This window comes from Athene cunicularia (assembly GCF_003259725.1).
Source record: "Athene cunicularia isolate RWA chromosome 8 unlocalized genomic scaffold, athCun1 chr8_part1, whole genome shotgun sequence".
Classification (NCBI taxonomy): Eukaryota; Metazoa; Chordata; class Aves; order Strigiformes; family Strigidae; genus Athene; species Athene cunicularia.
The window spans coordinates 13,719,350-13,736,044 of record NW_020799109.1 but is presented as its reverse complement, the minus strand read 5'-3'; the positions used below and the strand labels follow the sequence as shown (position 1 = coordinate 13,736,044).

General features: G+C 37.8%; 1 protein-coding gene across 1 annotated transcript in view; it reads left to right on the top strand.

The window, feature by feature from the left end:
• LOC113482942 (vitellogenin-1-like) overlaps positions 1 to 16,695 on the top strand; it is a 42,774-nt gene that overhangs the window by 11,300 nt on the left and 14,779 nt on the right. Inside the window, exons 11-21 of the mRNA XM_026854075.1 lie at positions 1,502 to 1,720; positions 3,805 to 4,022; positions 4,108 to 4,205; positions 8,268 to 8,392; positions 8,479 to 8,580; positions 8,667 to 8,786; positions 9,046 to 9,235; positions 9,324 to 9,417; positions 9,530 to 9,715; positions 14,738 to 14,879; positions 16,448 to 16,664. Coding sequence (XP_026709876.1) covers positions 1,502 to 1,720; positions 3,805 to 4,022; positions 4,108 to 4,205; positions 8,268 to 8,392; positions 8,479 to 8,580; positions 8,667 to 8,786; positions 9,046 to 9,235; positions 9,324 to 9,417; positions 9,530 to 9,715; positions 14,738 to 14,879; positions 16,448 to 16,664 — 1,711 coding nt within the window. The remainder of the gene's footprint in view (positions 1 to 1,501; positions 1,721 to 3,804; positions 4,023 to 4,107; positions 4,206 to 8,267; positions 8,393 to 8,478; positions 8,581 to 8,666; positions 8,787 to 9,045; positions 9,236 to 9,323; positions 9,418 to 9,529; positions 9,716 to 14,737; positions 14,880 to 16,447; positions 16,665 to 16,695) is intronic.

Below are 16,695 nucleotides of genomic sequence, written 5' to 3'. Positions count from 1 at the left end.
TATTTCAGTTCTCTACCGTGTTTCCTTTGGGGAAAGGAACCCCAGTTGGTTAAATGCAGCATTTTTATCTTTAGATTAACACACGAAAGAGAGTGAGAGGAAGAAGCATATAACGTGTAGCACTTTCTATCTGAGTGTCTCTGAGTGCTTTATTGCCAATTATTAATGAAGTCCCATGGCACTGCTCTAAAATACTTTAAATATAGGTACTTATATACACTTATAAATAAACTAAGTGACACAAAAGCTCAGGTTTTTGCCCAAAGTCATGTAGCCCAGCCATTTCTCAATCAGAAGCAGAGCCCAATCATCTACATAGACTGTAAGCTTTTAATAATAGTAATACCCTCTTTGTTCTGCACTGCTTTTAATCAGTGGGCCTGAAAACAATTTAAATAGGCAGTAACTAGCATTTCCTAGTTGTAGGGATGCATGTCACGGTTTACAAAGGTCAGCCACTCTGATAGTGATCAGTCTATCACAGTGATAGAGAGGAAAAGAGAAATAGGTGCTTTCAGTCTTAGACACTTGTCAGTTCACCATCCCCAGTAAGAGCAGGGAGTTCACAATACACTGTGTGCCTGCCATGATTTTTTTCCCGTAGTACACAGACATGGCCCACATCTCCTGTGTTGTGATTGCTGCCAATGCTTTTGGGCTAATTAAAGCTGAGTAGCCCAGTGCCAGGAAAAGATTTTTTTTTCCCCAAACAAGTGATGCTATAAGCTTATTCAGTGCATTTCAAATGTCCATTCATTTGATTAGTAATATCAAATAGACTGTTTCTGCATCATCAGTGGATCTCAAAAGTGATATTTTAAAGCATGGGAACTGTATTGAAATTCTTCCATAACATATCAGTTTCTTTGCTTAGAGCCATTTGTTAGCACTGAAAACAGTTATCTATTAGGATTTCGTTATTTTCTCATATTCAACCTTCAGACAACTACTTCTAATCTCACCACATGAACATAAGTGTGATCTAGTCGCTTATGACAAAGGCTGTAAAATGACCTGACGATCGCATTGGCAGCTATTAATCCACACGAAAAAGTGGTTGTCATAGCTGAAGTTAAGGGCACCACCACTAACCATACCTTCAGGAATCTTATTTAAGGGCTTGAAGAATTTAACTGTATCTGCATATTTGCACCTGTCTTCAACCATGAGACAGAGATATTCAAACAGCATTATTGCAGGGTTCCCAACTCACCCTGAAAGGCAGTGGGAACTAGCTGCTAGCCATTATTTTTTCCTTTAAAAATCTTACTTGATAACTGTAAGGTATAGTGATGAGAGAGCTTTTCATTGCAGCTTTCTTGGCTGTGCTTGTTCTATGAATAAAATGTCCTATTCATGAGGACAAAAAGAATTTGAAAATATTTAAAATAAGCGAATTGAACAATCTGAAATTATCAAAGTCAAACCTCAGAATAGGCTGGGGGATGGGAGATAGATAAGAGCTGGAATTGAACTCAACAGATTTGTTTTCTTTTTTCAGCTACTTCATGGATTTGCAGGAGAGGCATTGAGCAAGTCTAACACAGAAGAAATTTTCCTGGCTTTGAAAGCCCTTGGGAATGTAGGACATCCAGCCAGCATCAAGCACATCAAGAAATTTTTGCCAGGATATGCAGCTGGTGCTTCAGATTTGCCACTCAAGGTCCATGCAACTGCTGTGATGGCCCTGCAAAACATAGGTCTGAAAGACCCAAAAATGGTAAGGAGACAAAGCTGCTTCCTTTGCATTTGTGATAACCCAACACAAGGCTGCTAATTGATGATGAGAAAGCATACCTTCTTTTTCAAATATATTTGAAAAATATGCTGTAATATGGCTTTTGTTTCAAAAATACTTAACCACTCCTTTGTTGGCATGTCTTATTCCTTTTGACATTAACCTCTAGTATTTGAGACTGCAACAAAAATCCCATTAAAGGGACATATTCATTACCCTGTTGTTGAAGGCAAATCAGTATTTCCATTGCAAACATTTATTTTCCAAGGACATTAGACAGAAAGCTAAATTATTGACCAAAATGTGTTTAGTGCTACTTCAACTTTGGTATGTGAGAGAACCACAAAACAAGGTTTTCAGAGAATTGACATTTAATACTAAGTGTCACATCTAATCGTAATTCAAGACCAGATCTTATTGTAAATAGATACTAGATGTTTGCATCCTAATTACAAATTTACAGACATTGTGTGGGTTTAAGTCATAAACAGAACATTTACTAAATGTGACTTTTGTCCCTGAACAAGATAATGATTACATATCTCATACAATGGTTACACAGGCATACTCTCATCCACCACAGACATCACTACAATCATTTGCATCTTAAAGCAATCTGCTTCTAAAAAGAAACCTTCCATTTTCAAGATTTTTTTCCCAATATTGAATTTTTTTATTTCTATAAGTCTATTCTTAATACAAAAAGTAAAATAAAAGCTTTCATTAACTATTCTCTGACTAATCTCTATCAGTTTTTCCATTATACTTATTTTTTGCATATGACTCCCAGTTTGAATGCACATATTGATCCACGGACAATAGTGTGCTGCGATATGCTTTTAAGCAAAAGAATAAAGAAACAATTTACTAGAATGCAGGAGCTAGATGGGGAAAATCAGGGCAGGAGGAGCGAATAGCAAGGGTAGGAGTTAAGGTATTTGCTGGGGAAGAAAAAAAGCCAATTTAGTGTTTGAAAACAGTGCTGCATCTCTGATTGCCCTTTAGCCTGGCTTTCCACATGTGACCCAGACCACTGTTTAGTTCAATTTTTTATGCATTTTCTTTGGGGAAAATTGATCTGAAGCACTTTAATGACTGTGACTGGAATTTTCATTGTTCAAAAACTAGTTTAATGCCTGGCTTGCAGATAGCTACACACCCATATTTGCATTAAACAGACTCAATACATGATCTGTCTTTTTTTATTGTTCAATTTGAAAAGGTAGTTGCATTTAGAAAGAAACTACTGCATTCTTTTCACCACTTTTAGATTGGTATTTGACAAGCAACATATTCATATTAATAAAACTAATCAGGGTGTTGTTGAAGTTTTGTGGATCAGTTTTTCATTAGAGAAGGTGGATGTGCACTGTCCCAAGCAGGACAGGACTGTGCAGAAGGGGCTGCCAGCATGGTGTTGCACCATCCACATCCATTTTGAAATCGGGGTCAAAAGCTTCAGTGTAGCTCACAGAAACCACAAAGGTTCCAGTACAAAATTGGTGTTGATACTGAACTGCTAAGGTCAAACACATTGGTCACAAGTAGTACTGTGGAAATTACATTTGTTGCATAAACTTCTGGTTTTAAGCTGCCTACGATGGCATAGAGATTTCTGGTAGTAAACAGGATTTCATTTTTATTTTATTATCTAGCAGAAAGGGCCCCAGGAGATCAAATGATTAGAAATAAGGCATACCTGTATGGGTAGGGATAAGTGGTCACTGAAACCACTTCTTAGGTGTGTAATGGATCCATGAAATCTCTTTTACCTGGAGTGGTTATGCTGCAGATATATTTTGCTATAGCTCAAAAAGCAATAATGGACTTGATATAGAAGTTATCCAGCAAAGTTCCTTCACTTTGATTGTGCAGGAAGTCAGACTACATTACCATAATGCCCCTTCCAGCCCTCAGACTATGAAACCAGGAACACTGTTGCTGTAATAATTAAATAATACAAATTTTTACTGTACTAGTGATGAAGAGATCATTCACCAGTGATGAATGGTTATTAGCAAAATGTTCAAAAATCCTGTAAATTTGAATGTATCTATTATTCTCAGGTCCAGGCTATTACCCTTGAGATTTTCCTGAATCACAAAATTAATCCTCGGATCCGAATGTTAGCTGCAGTGGTTTTGCTTGAAACCAAGCCAGGTCTTCCAATAGTGATGACACTAGCTGATGCTGTGCTGAAGGAACCTAGCATGCAAGTGGCAAGTTTCATCTATTCCTACCTGAGAGCCCTGGGTAGAAGCACAGCTCCAGATCTTCAAGCAACGTAAGGAAAATATGGATCCCTTCCCTAGATAAAAAACTTGTTGCAAGCTAACTGAAGTGTTAATGTGCTCACCAAATTTTTTCAGGGCTTCTGCTTGCAGAATGGCTATCAGAGCATTAAGTCCCAAATTTGACAAATCTGGATATCAATTCAGCAAGGTGTTCCGCTTCAGTATGTTTAAAGGTAAGATTCAGAAGATTTTGTAGAGGAATATATACAGGTCAATGTGTGAAAAAAAAAAAAAATATTGGTATGAGAACCCAATTCTCCTAGCCAGCTGGTGAGCTTCATGTTGTTCCTCCATATTCTCCTATGTTCAGTGAAAAAAAAAAAAAAAAATCCCAGGCTCTCCATTTGGAGAGTGTTTAGGTCCCTGTGTGTTTTGTGTTTTACACTGCCAGCATGAAATTACCAGAGGGCTTGTGGGGCTCTAACCCTCCATTTTCATTAGTTGGTGAAGCACATGCTCCTGTATCAAATGCTGTAGTCTCAGTGGTGCTTAACAATTTCATACCATTGTTCTGCACCAAACAAACAGAAGGGACCTAAATTACTGCTGAAGTGGATTAATTTCTGCTGGTGCTCAACACCTACAACTCTTGCTGAATTCAAATGTGATGCTAAATACTCTTCACCCCAACAGTAGTGACCCGTGAAACAGGAAACTCTGAAAACATTCAGATGTGACAATTCATTGCACCCATAAGCAACTAACTCAGGCTTATTGTATAAAAATTTTTCTTGTATCTTCCTAACAGGATTCTTAACTGAAATGAGCAGATCCATGGGATCTGAAGGCTGGCCAGTTCTATCAATGATAGTTGCACATAAAAATGTAGTCAGAGCGGGATGACCAGATTAGAAGACAGGTCTTGCTGGGCCAAATTGTTGCTATTTCTACTTTTCCATGTACATTATTTTTCTCAGTAGAGATTTTTTTTAAGCAGCTCCCCTATGCAAATGACCATGACGGCCTCAGTGATTTGGCATGTGTAGCTGGCAGACTAGGGAGATTATATCTACAAACACAGTTTCCTTACATGTGCTGTTTATCTAGGAGGACTTGGATGTTTTTAGCACTTTTGTTATTCACTGGCACATGTAAAGATTCTTTTCAATGTAATCAATAGAAAAAGAGATTTTGAAACATCTGAAATCCACAGTGCTAGGTGTACTTTTGCCTTCTTTTTGGAGGGGGAGAGTGGTTTGAAAGACTTTTGTAGATCTTATTGTTTCCATGCCCTTGTTGCATGATTTTTGCATGACATTTGATCTGCTCTATAATAAAAATAAATGTAATACATACCACAGCAACCACAGTAATAAATGACACACATGCTCACTGCCTCAGAGATAGACAGAGTGCCTAAAGAAATAGTCACTAATATGGACTGTGTGAAATTTTGTACCATTTAAAATAGATTCAAGGAGACACATTTTCCGGCAATGTACAGATATGTCTTTCTAATTTTAGGTACTTATTTTCTCCTCTTAATTTTTGCTTTTAAAATGAAGCTATCTGAATTTTCACGGTGAGAAAAAAGGGTGCAATACACATGAGGGTAGCTGGCAGAGGGCTATGTGAAGTGAATTATTTTGTTCTGGCTATAGCCTGGAAATGCAGCACATCAGAGAATTGCTGTTAATTCTTGGTGAAGACCACTGTCAGAAATTTGGTTACCATGCATCTGTAATATTTAAACCTCTCCTCCTGAAGAATAAGAACAAGATCCTTTTCTCACACATGCTAATCTTAGACTTGGATAACTCAGCTAAATGAAGTCAATCCTCTATTACGCTGGTGTGGGAGGAGGATCCATCCTCCAGCTTTCTGATTTGATTTGTTACCACTAGCCACAGGTGAAATGTGTTTCAGTGAGTCCATTCTAGAGGAGTTACCATAGTGACGGCTGTAATGCAGTACCTATTTCCTTGCTAAAAAACAAAAATGTGCCCTCAGCATCACAGATCTTTGTGGTGCTAGATGCTGAATTTTTAATGACAGGCAATAATGTCAGATGAATCTATCACTATTCTGGAACCTGTCACACATGGCTCTACATATTGCTATGGAAATCAAAGGTATGACCCAAGTTCCACTCAATGTGAAGACTCTCAATATGCACAGACTCATATAGTTAAATATGTTACTAATGTTCATAGGTACCAAAGACTGCTTTCTTTGATCACTGATTTTTCTTTCCCTCTTCTTTGGGGCAAGACAGTTAGTCAGATATATGCAGGTGCCATCACACTCTCACAGGGGAGTGGCTACAGTGCATCATCTGATTGTGTCAGTAGAATTTTCCATTGGTAAGTATTTTCTTAGAGCATTAGCACTGTGTAATGCCTGAGGTATGGAAAATATCCCTGCTCTCTTCAAGTCAATGAATTCTGTACAATCATTTAATGATATATGAGCACACTTCTTACTAAATATCAATAAGTACCATGGGGTTTTTTAACTATCAGGTTTTGTAAGTTAGAACACCAATAAAGAGCCTTAACAAATTCAGTTAAAAGCACCATGCCTCATTCTAGTGTCCAGACTATGTAACACCTACATTCTCACTAATCTCATTCAGAGAAAAACTAGTCTTCACATTTCCAAGTCTCAGGGCAGCTTATTCGTAATGTCTCAGTGTGGCATCACTGTGCTTTTTCTTTTCTATAGGATCAGCATTAAAATGTGAGCTTTTGTCATCTTTCCTTGCTATCTGCTGAGGTTCTCTACTGATTCCTCTGCCATCAGTGGGGTTGCATAAATATCTGTACTTTGATTGTGGGACCTGTTACTGAACCACATATGTTGTAGGTAGCTAGTGCATAGCACTTTGGGTAGCACAGAAACTTCATATAGCAAAACAGTGAAGGTAATGTAGTGAAATGCCAGTTCATACAGATTTAGTAGATGAAGTGGATTGCTTTTCCAACAGACTGTTTCTCAAATACATGAAAAGTTGGACTCTGTCTTGAGAAATTAGAAATCAAAATTAGTCCCAGCAATCTGGTATGAAAAAACTTAGCATGAGGAGCAAATGAGGGACCATCCAGATCCCTGTCTGCATGCACAGATTCAGAAGAGAATGGGGAAATGTTGACTCACAAGTGAGATATCTGAAACACCGAAAGTGCCACTAAAGAAGTAATATGGGCATGAGTATTCATAACACCCACATTTGTGAACCAAGCAATAATAATAATAAATAATTTTGAGAATTTAAGCACTCTTTTTCTGGAAAGAAGTCAAAGACTCACTCCCTCTCATAATGTTTGAAAATATATTTCCTACAATTCATCAATAATTTGTATGCAGGTATGAAAATTATTGGTTTGGAACATCCAGGGCTGTACTGGATTTCCAAAGCTGATTTCTGGTGGTGCTGGGATTTAATCAGTATATGGTGCCTTTGTCTAACATGAGGATGGCAGAAATGTAACATAGGGACTCCTAAAACACTTCCTGTCCTCCAACTAGTGTAGGAAGAGAAGAGAAATATGACAGGGATATCTATATATCATGTCATCCTGGTTCTTCTTGAAACCTAAGGAAACTTAGAAAACCCTTGGGGATTACTTTAACTCAGAAAACAGGACTGCATAGACCTGTGCCAATCTTGGGAAGAATACATGACTGTGCTCTGCACTGATTATCTTAAGTCTAAAGTAGAGAATATAAATAGCCACAAATTATGCTTGCTCAAAGTTCACTCAATAGTTAACAATTACTTAACAATTAGTGTATTTCGTGTAAGGAGTTACAGCATTTGGTACTAGATGTATTAAATTGCCTCTGAATCATTTGAGAGACAAATCTACACCTCACCTTCTGTCCTTATAGGACATCTATATCACTTTCCCTAAACTATTAGCAAAGGATAGCAAATCTGTTTTCATTTCTAATCCCCTTTGTCAAGTTGCCCTAAATGATGTCTTATAAAAGCATTTCATAAGCTGAAGTTATGGAATCTGACTGAATGTAAATAATATAGCAGAAGCAATTGGAAAAAGAGCATAACCACCATGCAGTGAGCAAGGAGCTTGTAATTTTGCCCATTAATAGTTTAAAAATGCAGAATATTCTGTTTATGACTGGTTTATAACATCAGTTTTATAGCTGGGTTTTCTGGTCTTTCTCATAGCATGCTATATCAGTTGAATTATGCAATTAGTAAATTGATACAGTCTTCACACTGTGGCTTTAAATACTAACTGTGCCATTCTTTACTGCCTACTTCTCTTCAGAGTTCCTTATGAGTGGACTGGCAGCTAAATATTTGGTATTGAATAATGCAGGCAGCTTCATTCCAACGATGGCAATGTCCCAGCTGCGGACCCATTTTCTCGGAAGAGTGGCTGATCCCTTGGAGGTAATTGGGTCTATCTGCAGTTTTCCCTCTCATCTCTTCTTACAACCATCATCCAATTGGCATTAACACTTTACTTCTTCCCACAGGTGGGAATAACAGTTGAAGGACTGCAGGAGATGTTTGCTAAACCTTACTCTCCTGACAGGGTCTGGGAGACGGACTACAACTTCAAGGAAATCCTAAAAACGGTAAATTCTCAGGGAAAATAAAATCTCTAAGATATTTCTTCCTCAAATGTTACAAAGAATCAGACTTTCTTCCTCTTCTCATGCAGCTCTCTGACTGGAAGGCATTCTCCAGTGACAAACCTTTTGCATCAGGCTACGTGAAGATGTTTGGCCAAGAGTTGTTCTTTGGTGGACTTGATAAAATTGCCATCCAAAATGCATTGCAGGTATCATTTTGAAAATTACATCACCCAAGCATCAAAAGCTTTAAAACAGTGTTACTTTCACACATTTTCTCCCTTTTTAAAACTTTTTAATTCAAGAGGGGGTTTTGTCTTTAGTATTAATCAAGGCAAATAAGGTCAAGCTTTGATCAGGATTAGCTATAATCATTGCTGCCAGACTTTCCCCCGAGGCATAGTTAATGACACAGATCATGATATTTAAGTTCTGCTTATTTAGAAAAGTTGAACTTTGTAATTGCAGGCATGGTATGGACCTGACGAAAAAATCCCTTTGATAAGGAGAATAATCAGTAGCCTTCAAAGTGGTGTAGGGAGGCAGTGGACCAAGGCTTTACTGTCCTCTGAGATCCGTCATATCGTGCCCACCTGCACTGGGTTCCCGACAGAGACCAGCTTCTATTACTCTTCTGTCACAAAAGTGGCAGGAAATGGTAACGTATTTCAAGACTTGAGCAATGCAAACATGCTTGTCAGGAACGGGGAAGATGTTTAACGCTTTTTTTTCTTTCTTTGTAATAGTTCAAGCACAGATCACACCTTCTCCAAAGTCTGATTTCAGATTGTCTGAGTTACTAAATGCCAACATTAGGCTGCGATCCAAAATGAGTCTAAGGTAAATATTTAGTATAAAATAATAGTGTAATATTTCTAAGTGACAGAGGCCAGAAAAATACAACAGCTGTTTGCTATCTGAACATAATTTTACCCTCATTCTATCTTTTCAGCATGGCTAAGGAGATGACCTTTGTAATGGGCATCAACACACAGGTGATACAGGCAGGGCTGGAAGCACACATGAAAGTGAATGCTCATGTACCTGTGAATGTTGTTGCCACTGTCCATATGAAGGAAAAAAATATCAAAATTGAAATTCCACCATGTAAAGATGAGACTAACATAATTACTGTAAGGTAAGACATAGCACATACTATCTTTCTATGTAGCCATGCAGACTCTTCCCAAATAAAACAGATTATTTGCTTAGAGATCTTGTCTTTGACTGACAGCTTGGGTAACTGGCAATGGTTGGCATAGATTATCTATTTTAAATGAAGTGACATGTACCAAAGCTTTGCTTGAAAATATGCATTACTTCATGTGGTCTTCACCTGAAAATCTTCTTTAGAACCATTTCTCAGTTGCTGAGACCCATAAGCTATTTGAAACACAAATGGCACCAAATTTCTATCCCAATACGTGTATTTGGACTGGAGACACTAGGTAGGGTGTAAAACAGCTGAATCATATTAGTTATAACGGATAACCTATATATATTTGCATTTGATGCCTTGAAGCATAGAGGATTTGGTATTTCTTGTGTTTTAACTTGTTTCCCTGTGGCTGCCATTTGGTTTTCTTACCTGTTAAGTCTACTTGATTTATTATCAGTGCATGCAATTACAATACACTCTGGAAAACTGTTGTAACCAGATGCCAAACAAATGAAAACAGATGGAAATACAAGCACAAAGAGAGGGAGGAAACAGAAAGAGTATGTCCAAGGAATCAAAGCAGTAGACCAAAGCTTAGAAAACCTTCACACACACAAAAAAAAAATACTGAGAAAGACAAGCCAAAAATTCATCACAAAGGAAAAAGCATCACTGACAACAGAAATCAGCTATTATACAATCAACAGAAATGTTAACAAGTTTCTGCTCTAGGAATACAGCCGTAACAAAAGAGCTCAGTTGCCTCATCCAGCTGCAATTAACATTCATGGCTGCTGGCCCAGAGAAGCTCTGCAGGTCTCCTCAGTTTAGCCACCAGTTAGGCTAATCATTATTCTCCCTTGCCCTTCAACGGGGATTTGGACATCTCATCTTCTTCCCTAAAATGATTCCTCCATTCCATCAAATGTGATTATAATCAGGTTCTCTGTGCAGAGGAGGGAGTGTTTTGGCAGCTCATAGAGCAAAAGTTAGCTGTGTGTAAGCTGCTGGGGCACCACAGCCCAAAAGTTTTGTTCAGTTTCTTGTGAAGACCAGGACAATCTGCTCCCAAGGTCAGCAGGGACAGCAGGCACCAGCTCTCACTAGCTCTAACTGTTGTTGAGGGTGAGGCGGATATTAATGAACTCGATAAGGATGCTGAACTGAAATGAGAATATTGAACACTGATACGGACTTTAGAGCCTCAAGCAGAGCTACAAATGTTAGCAGAAGGGTCCTCCCTGCAAAGCAACATAAAAAATATTTTGACTCCATTGACTTAAGGGGAAATAAATCAGACACAAAAAGGGTTAAATGCATTGCCAGAAAGCATAAAGCAAGTCAGTATCAGACACAAGGGATTACAGCAGAGGAGTCCATGAGTTCCAGCCAAGCCTTGCTCTGGACCCTACAGCATTATCATTTATAAAGTGAAGTAGTCACTTGGAAATAGCTCTATAACGCCAAGTATATGAGAAAGCTAATACTCACTAGCTAACTTTTAGCACCACCAATTTTTCTCCAAAAGCATTCCCATACACTGTTACAAAACAAATGGTCAGTGGAAACCACACAGAGCAATGAAACAGCAATGAGTACAAGTGAAGGCAAAGCAATAACTAGAGAATGTAGCACTGAACCACATCACTGAGGATATCAAAGACCAAGTAAAGTTAAAAGTATGAAGAGAAATAAGCAGGCATGATAGACAAAGGACACATATATATTCTATATAGAATGAGTCAAAAATTTTAGTTTAACGTAAGATTTTCTCTTCCTTTTGCATAGATCCATCAAAGAATAAAGAACCTACTGAATTCAACATTTTAGAGATATTCTGACACCTTCCCTTGTTAGCTTTAAATTCCCCATTTAAAGAAATGGTTCGAGAAAGTTATTGCTCTTTCATTTGTTTGTGAGCTCTGTTCAAAATATTTTAGTATTGGGTATTTTGTCTTAATGGTCACTGGGTTACCTTCTATAGTACCATGTCATTAAAGCTAGTCAGGATGTGATATTATTTTCCTCTTCATCTCTCACATTCAGATGCAGGAAGCAAACAGTCTTCAATAGCATTAAGTTCAGTTATATCCTACACACCATACAGGTTATAACCTGTCACAGCAGTGGGATTTATATAAATTTTCAGGAGCTGAGGAGAAACTCAGGTGAGCAATCACAGACTCTAAAGAAAAAAAAATAATGAAAACTTTAGTGATAGAGAGATTGCATTCCCAAAGACAGATCTGCACATTACGGACTCAACTTTCTTTATAGCAAAAATCAGATCATAATAATCAATCATACCATGGAGAGAATATATAGCATGTGTTTCAATTCAGTCCTATCAAACTTAAATTTAATTGAAAATAATGGTTATTTTTAAGGCTCTTTATCATAAATATTTAGTATACTACAGATGGCTACTTAAACATCATTTTAAATAAAATTTACAGGAAGAAGTAAAAATCAAATAAATTTCAGTGAAAATTAGAGCCCTGTGATTAAAGTATAAATATGGAGAGCTGCCAGAGAATGCACTTTGAAAATATATCACATATTCATAATGACAGGCTACTGAAGTATATACATAAGCTTGAATAGAGCTTGTATCATAGGGCTTTTTTCTTGCTTTAACTGTAGGATAAGCAGAAATTGCTTCACATGGGCATCTTATTTAAAAGATGAATTACGAAATTACAACACTGTGTACAACATGTATACAGCATGTGTAGCAGAAGACGCTGAAGAGCCAGTGTATACTGTGAGCTCGCAAGGCAGTGCAGTGTGTTTGGGGAAAGAAAATGGAAATGGTGCTCCAAGTCTCTGTTTTATAACACCTTTGCACCAAGATCAGAAGGATGATGTGTGGGAAAGGCAGGAATTTTCATTTCACCACAACAGAAAGAGAGATAAAGATCTGGTTGGAGGATTGTCTCTTGCTTCTCATTTATTTAGATACAATGTCATGCTGTGCTTTAAAACCTGGGAAAATAGTTTTTCATTGATTTTTTTGTTTTAAACAGACATTGAGCTCTTCTGCCCTCATGTTAGGGATGTATGTAAGGCCACACTCACTGAAACATCAGTGGGCCCAACACAGCTGAATTGCTTGTCCCTTACCCCTGCAGTGAATTTGGCTTATACTATAGCACAGCTCGTCTCTTATCCAAAAAATACACTAATACATATTGGAAAATCTCCTTTTTATTTTTTTCTCCCTTGTGTGGGATCAGAGAGAACAGATTCTTTCATACCATAGCTTTAGGCCTTCTTTGTGACTGTTTTTCTTGTTAAAGCACCAGAGCTGGCTCTTGTAGCCTATTTTTACTGTGCCGTGTGATTCTGCAGACATTGACATGTGTCACCTGTGATGCAGCTACATTTGTTGGCGCTCTGTGCTCAACAGGGAGGAATCGATCTTCCACTTTCATTAGGTGGCAGGAGTAGACTATTGGCATAAAAAATACTAAAAAAATTGGAAAAGAAACCCCAGGGCTTTCTGCTTGGAGACCCAGCCTGCACTTCAGTGGTCATTTGAATTATTGAATGGGATTAAAATAAAAGCCATTTCCCTTTTTGTGTCTTTACCCAGATGAGCCATCTGAAATGCAAGTTGATTTGTATTTTCTTTTATCCCCTCAGCTTGTTAGGGAGAATATTTTATTTCAGATTCCATTCTTCAAGGTTCTCCTATCACCCAGCATGGAGCGTTGCTGTCATGTCCTTATCTAAAATAGAGAGAGATGCAAAAGAAAACAAAGCCCACAGGTGACACACGTTTTATTGAGGTGTTCCACATGAAGAGCAATTGTGTGCTTTACAGTGCACACAGCACGGTAGGAGCCTTCAAGAGGAAGAGAGGACTATCAAACGAATACAGATTCATTTTTCAAATATGTTAGATTGGAATTGCTCAGCCTACTACAGTGCAGACCATATTAAAATAGAGACCATTTTGCGTGTGGACCATCTTTCCATTCACTGTCAAAAAGGCCACCTCCATTGGTAGACCATGATAGCCCCAGGACAAGCAGATCAACTTCATACTTGAGAAACAGCACGTGGGTAATTTTGAGCTTGATGTTAGCACTGATAAATGGCTAATAAGGTAGAGTTAATGTTAATAGCTGAGGGAAATAGGTTTTCACCCCTCTAAAGTGTTCAGCATTCAAGATGTTTCTCTGACCTAAACCAAAATTCCTAAGTTATCACAGCACTGTATCAACTTCCACAAAGAATGACGGGTATGGAGCCAGGGAATCAGAATAATTAACTATGAGAGTCTCAGTCTCCTGCTGCACCTTATACCACTCATCCTAGATCCTGACTACTCTTAGAGTCCACAACACTGGAAACTATGTACTGAACACATTTATGTAAGTAGGCTCCAAACCTTCCTATGTATCTCTCTATGATGTCTTGCCAAGCCATGAGTACCAGTCAATTTAGATCAAGCTGGATGATTTCAGGCTCCTTTCTTTAATTCTGCTTTAACAAAAGTTGCACAGGAAAAAGCAGACAGTAGCCACCAGTCCCTGAGTTGGTTTTGAAGTTATGGCAGTATTTTCACAAATATATTGTGAAATGAAATGAGAACTAGGTTTAGCAGTGAACACACAGATGAGTTTAGAAATTTAAAAGTCCACAAGATCAAAATAGGACACTCAAAAATTTAATATGTAATCCACAACCAGGCTTCTAAGTAAGTGAGCTGTTCTTCAAGGTGTTAAGCATATGGAGATCCCATCAGCTGCAATGCTTTTAACCTGTACACGTGATTCTAAAAACCTGAGTTAACTGCCCCTGAGATTGGTCCCTGTCTTTATTCACTCTTAGCAGTCCTTGAAAATACAACTAACAGGAAAGATGCTGTAAATATCTGTAAAGCAATTTGCAAGTTATGATACTTGTTGCTGAGTACATGCTACAAGACATTATTCAGGTCTTTTCCTCAGCAGTGCTTTATCGATACAGTTTCCCCTAATGTTTATTCTGCAGGTCTCAGACATTAGCTGTTACACGAAATATTGGGGATTTGACTGCTAGTAAAATGACTCCAGTTCTTCTACCTGAAGCAGTGCCTGACATAATGAAGATGTCCTTCGATTCAGATTCTGCGTCAGATGAGACTGATACCAGGGTGAATGATGTACTGTCTGACTATTCTTTTGGGGGCTTTTAATCAGTGGGAGGCCATTTCTTTTCTCCATAGGAAAATGTACACTTCATCTCTGACCAATGCTACTTCGCTCAAAATAAGTCAGGTTCCATCTAATAACACAAATAGCCCTATAGTAACAGTATTTTAAAATCTGGAGTGTAATTCATCAGACTTGAAACACTTTTTCAAAAGCAAAAGCATTTTCTTTGGTAATTAATTTTACACTGCCATCTACAGGATAGGCCCACAATCTTTAAAATACTTTGCAAGCATTATGCAAGCATCACATTCCTGGGGCAGCCACAAATGTTCCACAAGACACTCTGTTGCTCAACTTGTAGAACCAAATTTAATTCTTCGAAGCATCCTGATTCAAGGATGGATGGCAGTTTGTGTGTCAACTCAAATGACTTCCTAATCTACAGTTTTCTGTAAAAGCCAGTACAGGCTTTCTATGGTAGGCAGCGTTGTGAAGGCATTGCCATGACAATTCACTCAGTGAAAGACTGACAGAGGTAAGGAATACACTGTCCTGCTCTGGTTTCATTGTTGTCCTGCAAATCTGAAGGGGTTTCAGATAAAATAAGAGACAAACAGAGGATGAGTACAGCACTCTCCTATGGAGAAGTCAATAGGCACATGTACTGCCAGTGAGAGCAGTTTCCAATATTCTGGAACAAGCAAAGTTATTTTGCTTCATGCCTCTTTGCTATCCTTTCTGAAAACTCAGCACTCCACAGTTATTCTTAAATGAATAACAACTGAAAAAAAGGCACTAACTGGAACATTTCACAGTATCATTAGAATTTCCTTTGCAAACAAAATATTAGTATTAAAATTCCAGTTTTTCAGTGGGGTTCATACAAGTTTGGAATCTTGTGAGACAGGATAAACTGAGTACAAAAATAATTGCAAACCTGTATTACATGTGAAATTGAAAGCTTATGATTATGTGTCTTTAGCTAGTTACTTCATCGCTCCAGGAAATCATAGTTTTCATTTAATGGATTTGAGTCTAATTTTAATTAATTTTAATTTGTTCATCTTCAAGCAATGCTTATCACATGTATATTACATAGTTAAGTGGAAATTTCTCACATCTGATATGCTTTGACCATCTAGTTGATATAGTCTCATTCATGTTAGACCTCAACTGAGACAGAATTTTCATGGACACAGGTGAAGGTTCTGTTGTTTGACCCAATCAGAAATCAAAGAAAAGGACTCCAATCAGTCTAGAGCACACTCAGATTTATCAAGAACCTGTTAAGACTGTCTAAAACTCCAATAAAACAAATTTAAATATTTAGAATTAATTTGTGATATAATTTTCCATTGTTATAGCCTGAAGCTCTTTTTACACTAGATAGTCTAATCAAGCCACTGAGTTGGTAATTTTGTCAGAAACCCAAGCTGTCTTATGTCATGACCTTGCTATCTCAAATAGACTGGTGAATTCCTCCTTCGACTTACATGTAACTATTACTGAAAGCAAGTATTCCTCTTACTCTTGTCCAGTTTAATTTGACATGTGTATTATCTAATAGGACAGACAGTCTACAGATGTTTCATCAGGAAATTCCTTTTACTTTGGACAGTCTTCTTCCAGAAAAGAGCCATTTGTTCAGTCCTTGTGCTTCAATGCAAGTACATTTGGGGTTCAAGTGTGCATTGAGAGGAAAAGCATACATGCAGCATTTATCAAAAACGTGCCTCTCTATTACCTAGTTGGAGAGCATGCCCTTAGAATGAGCTTCAAGCCAGGTAAATAAAATTGTACAAAAATGGGTGGGTG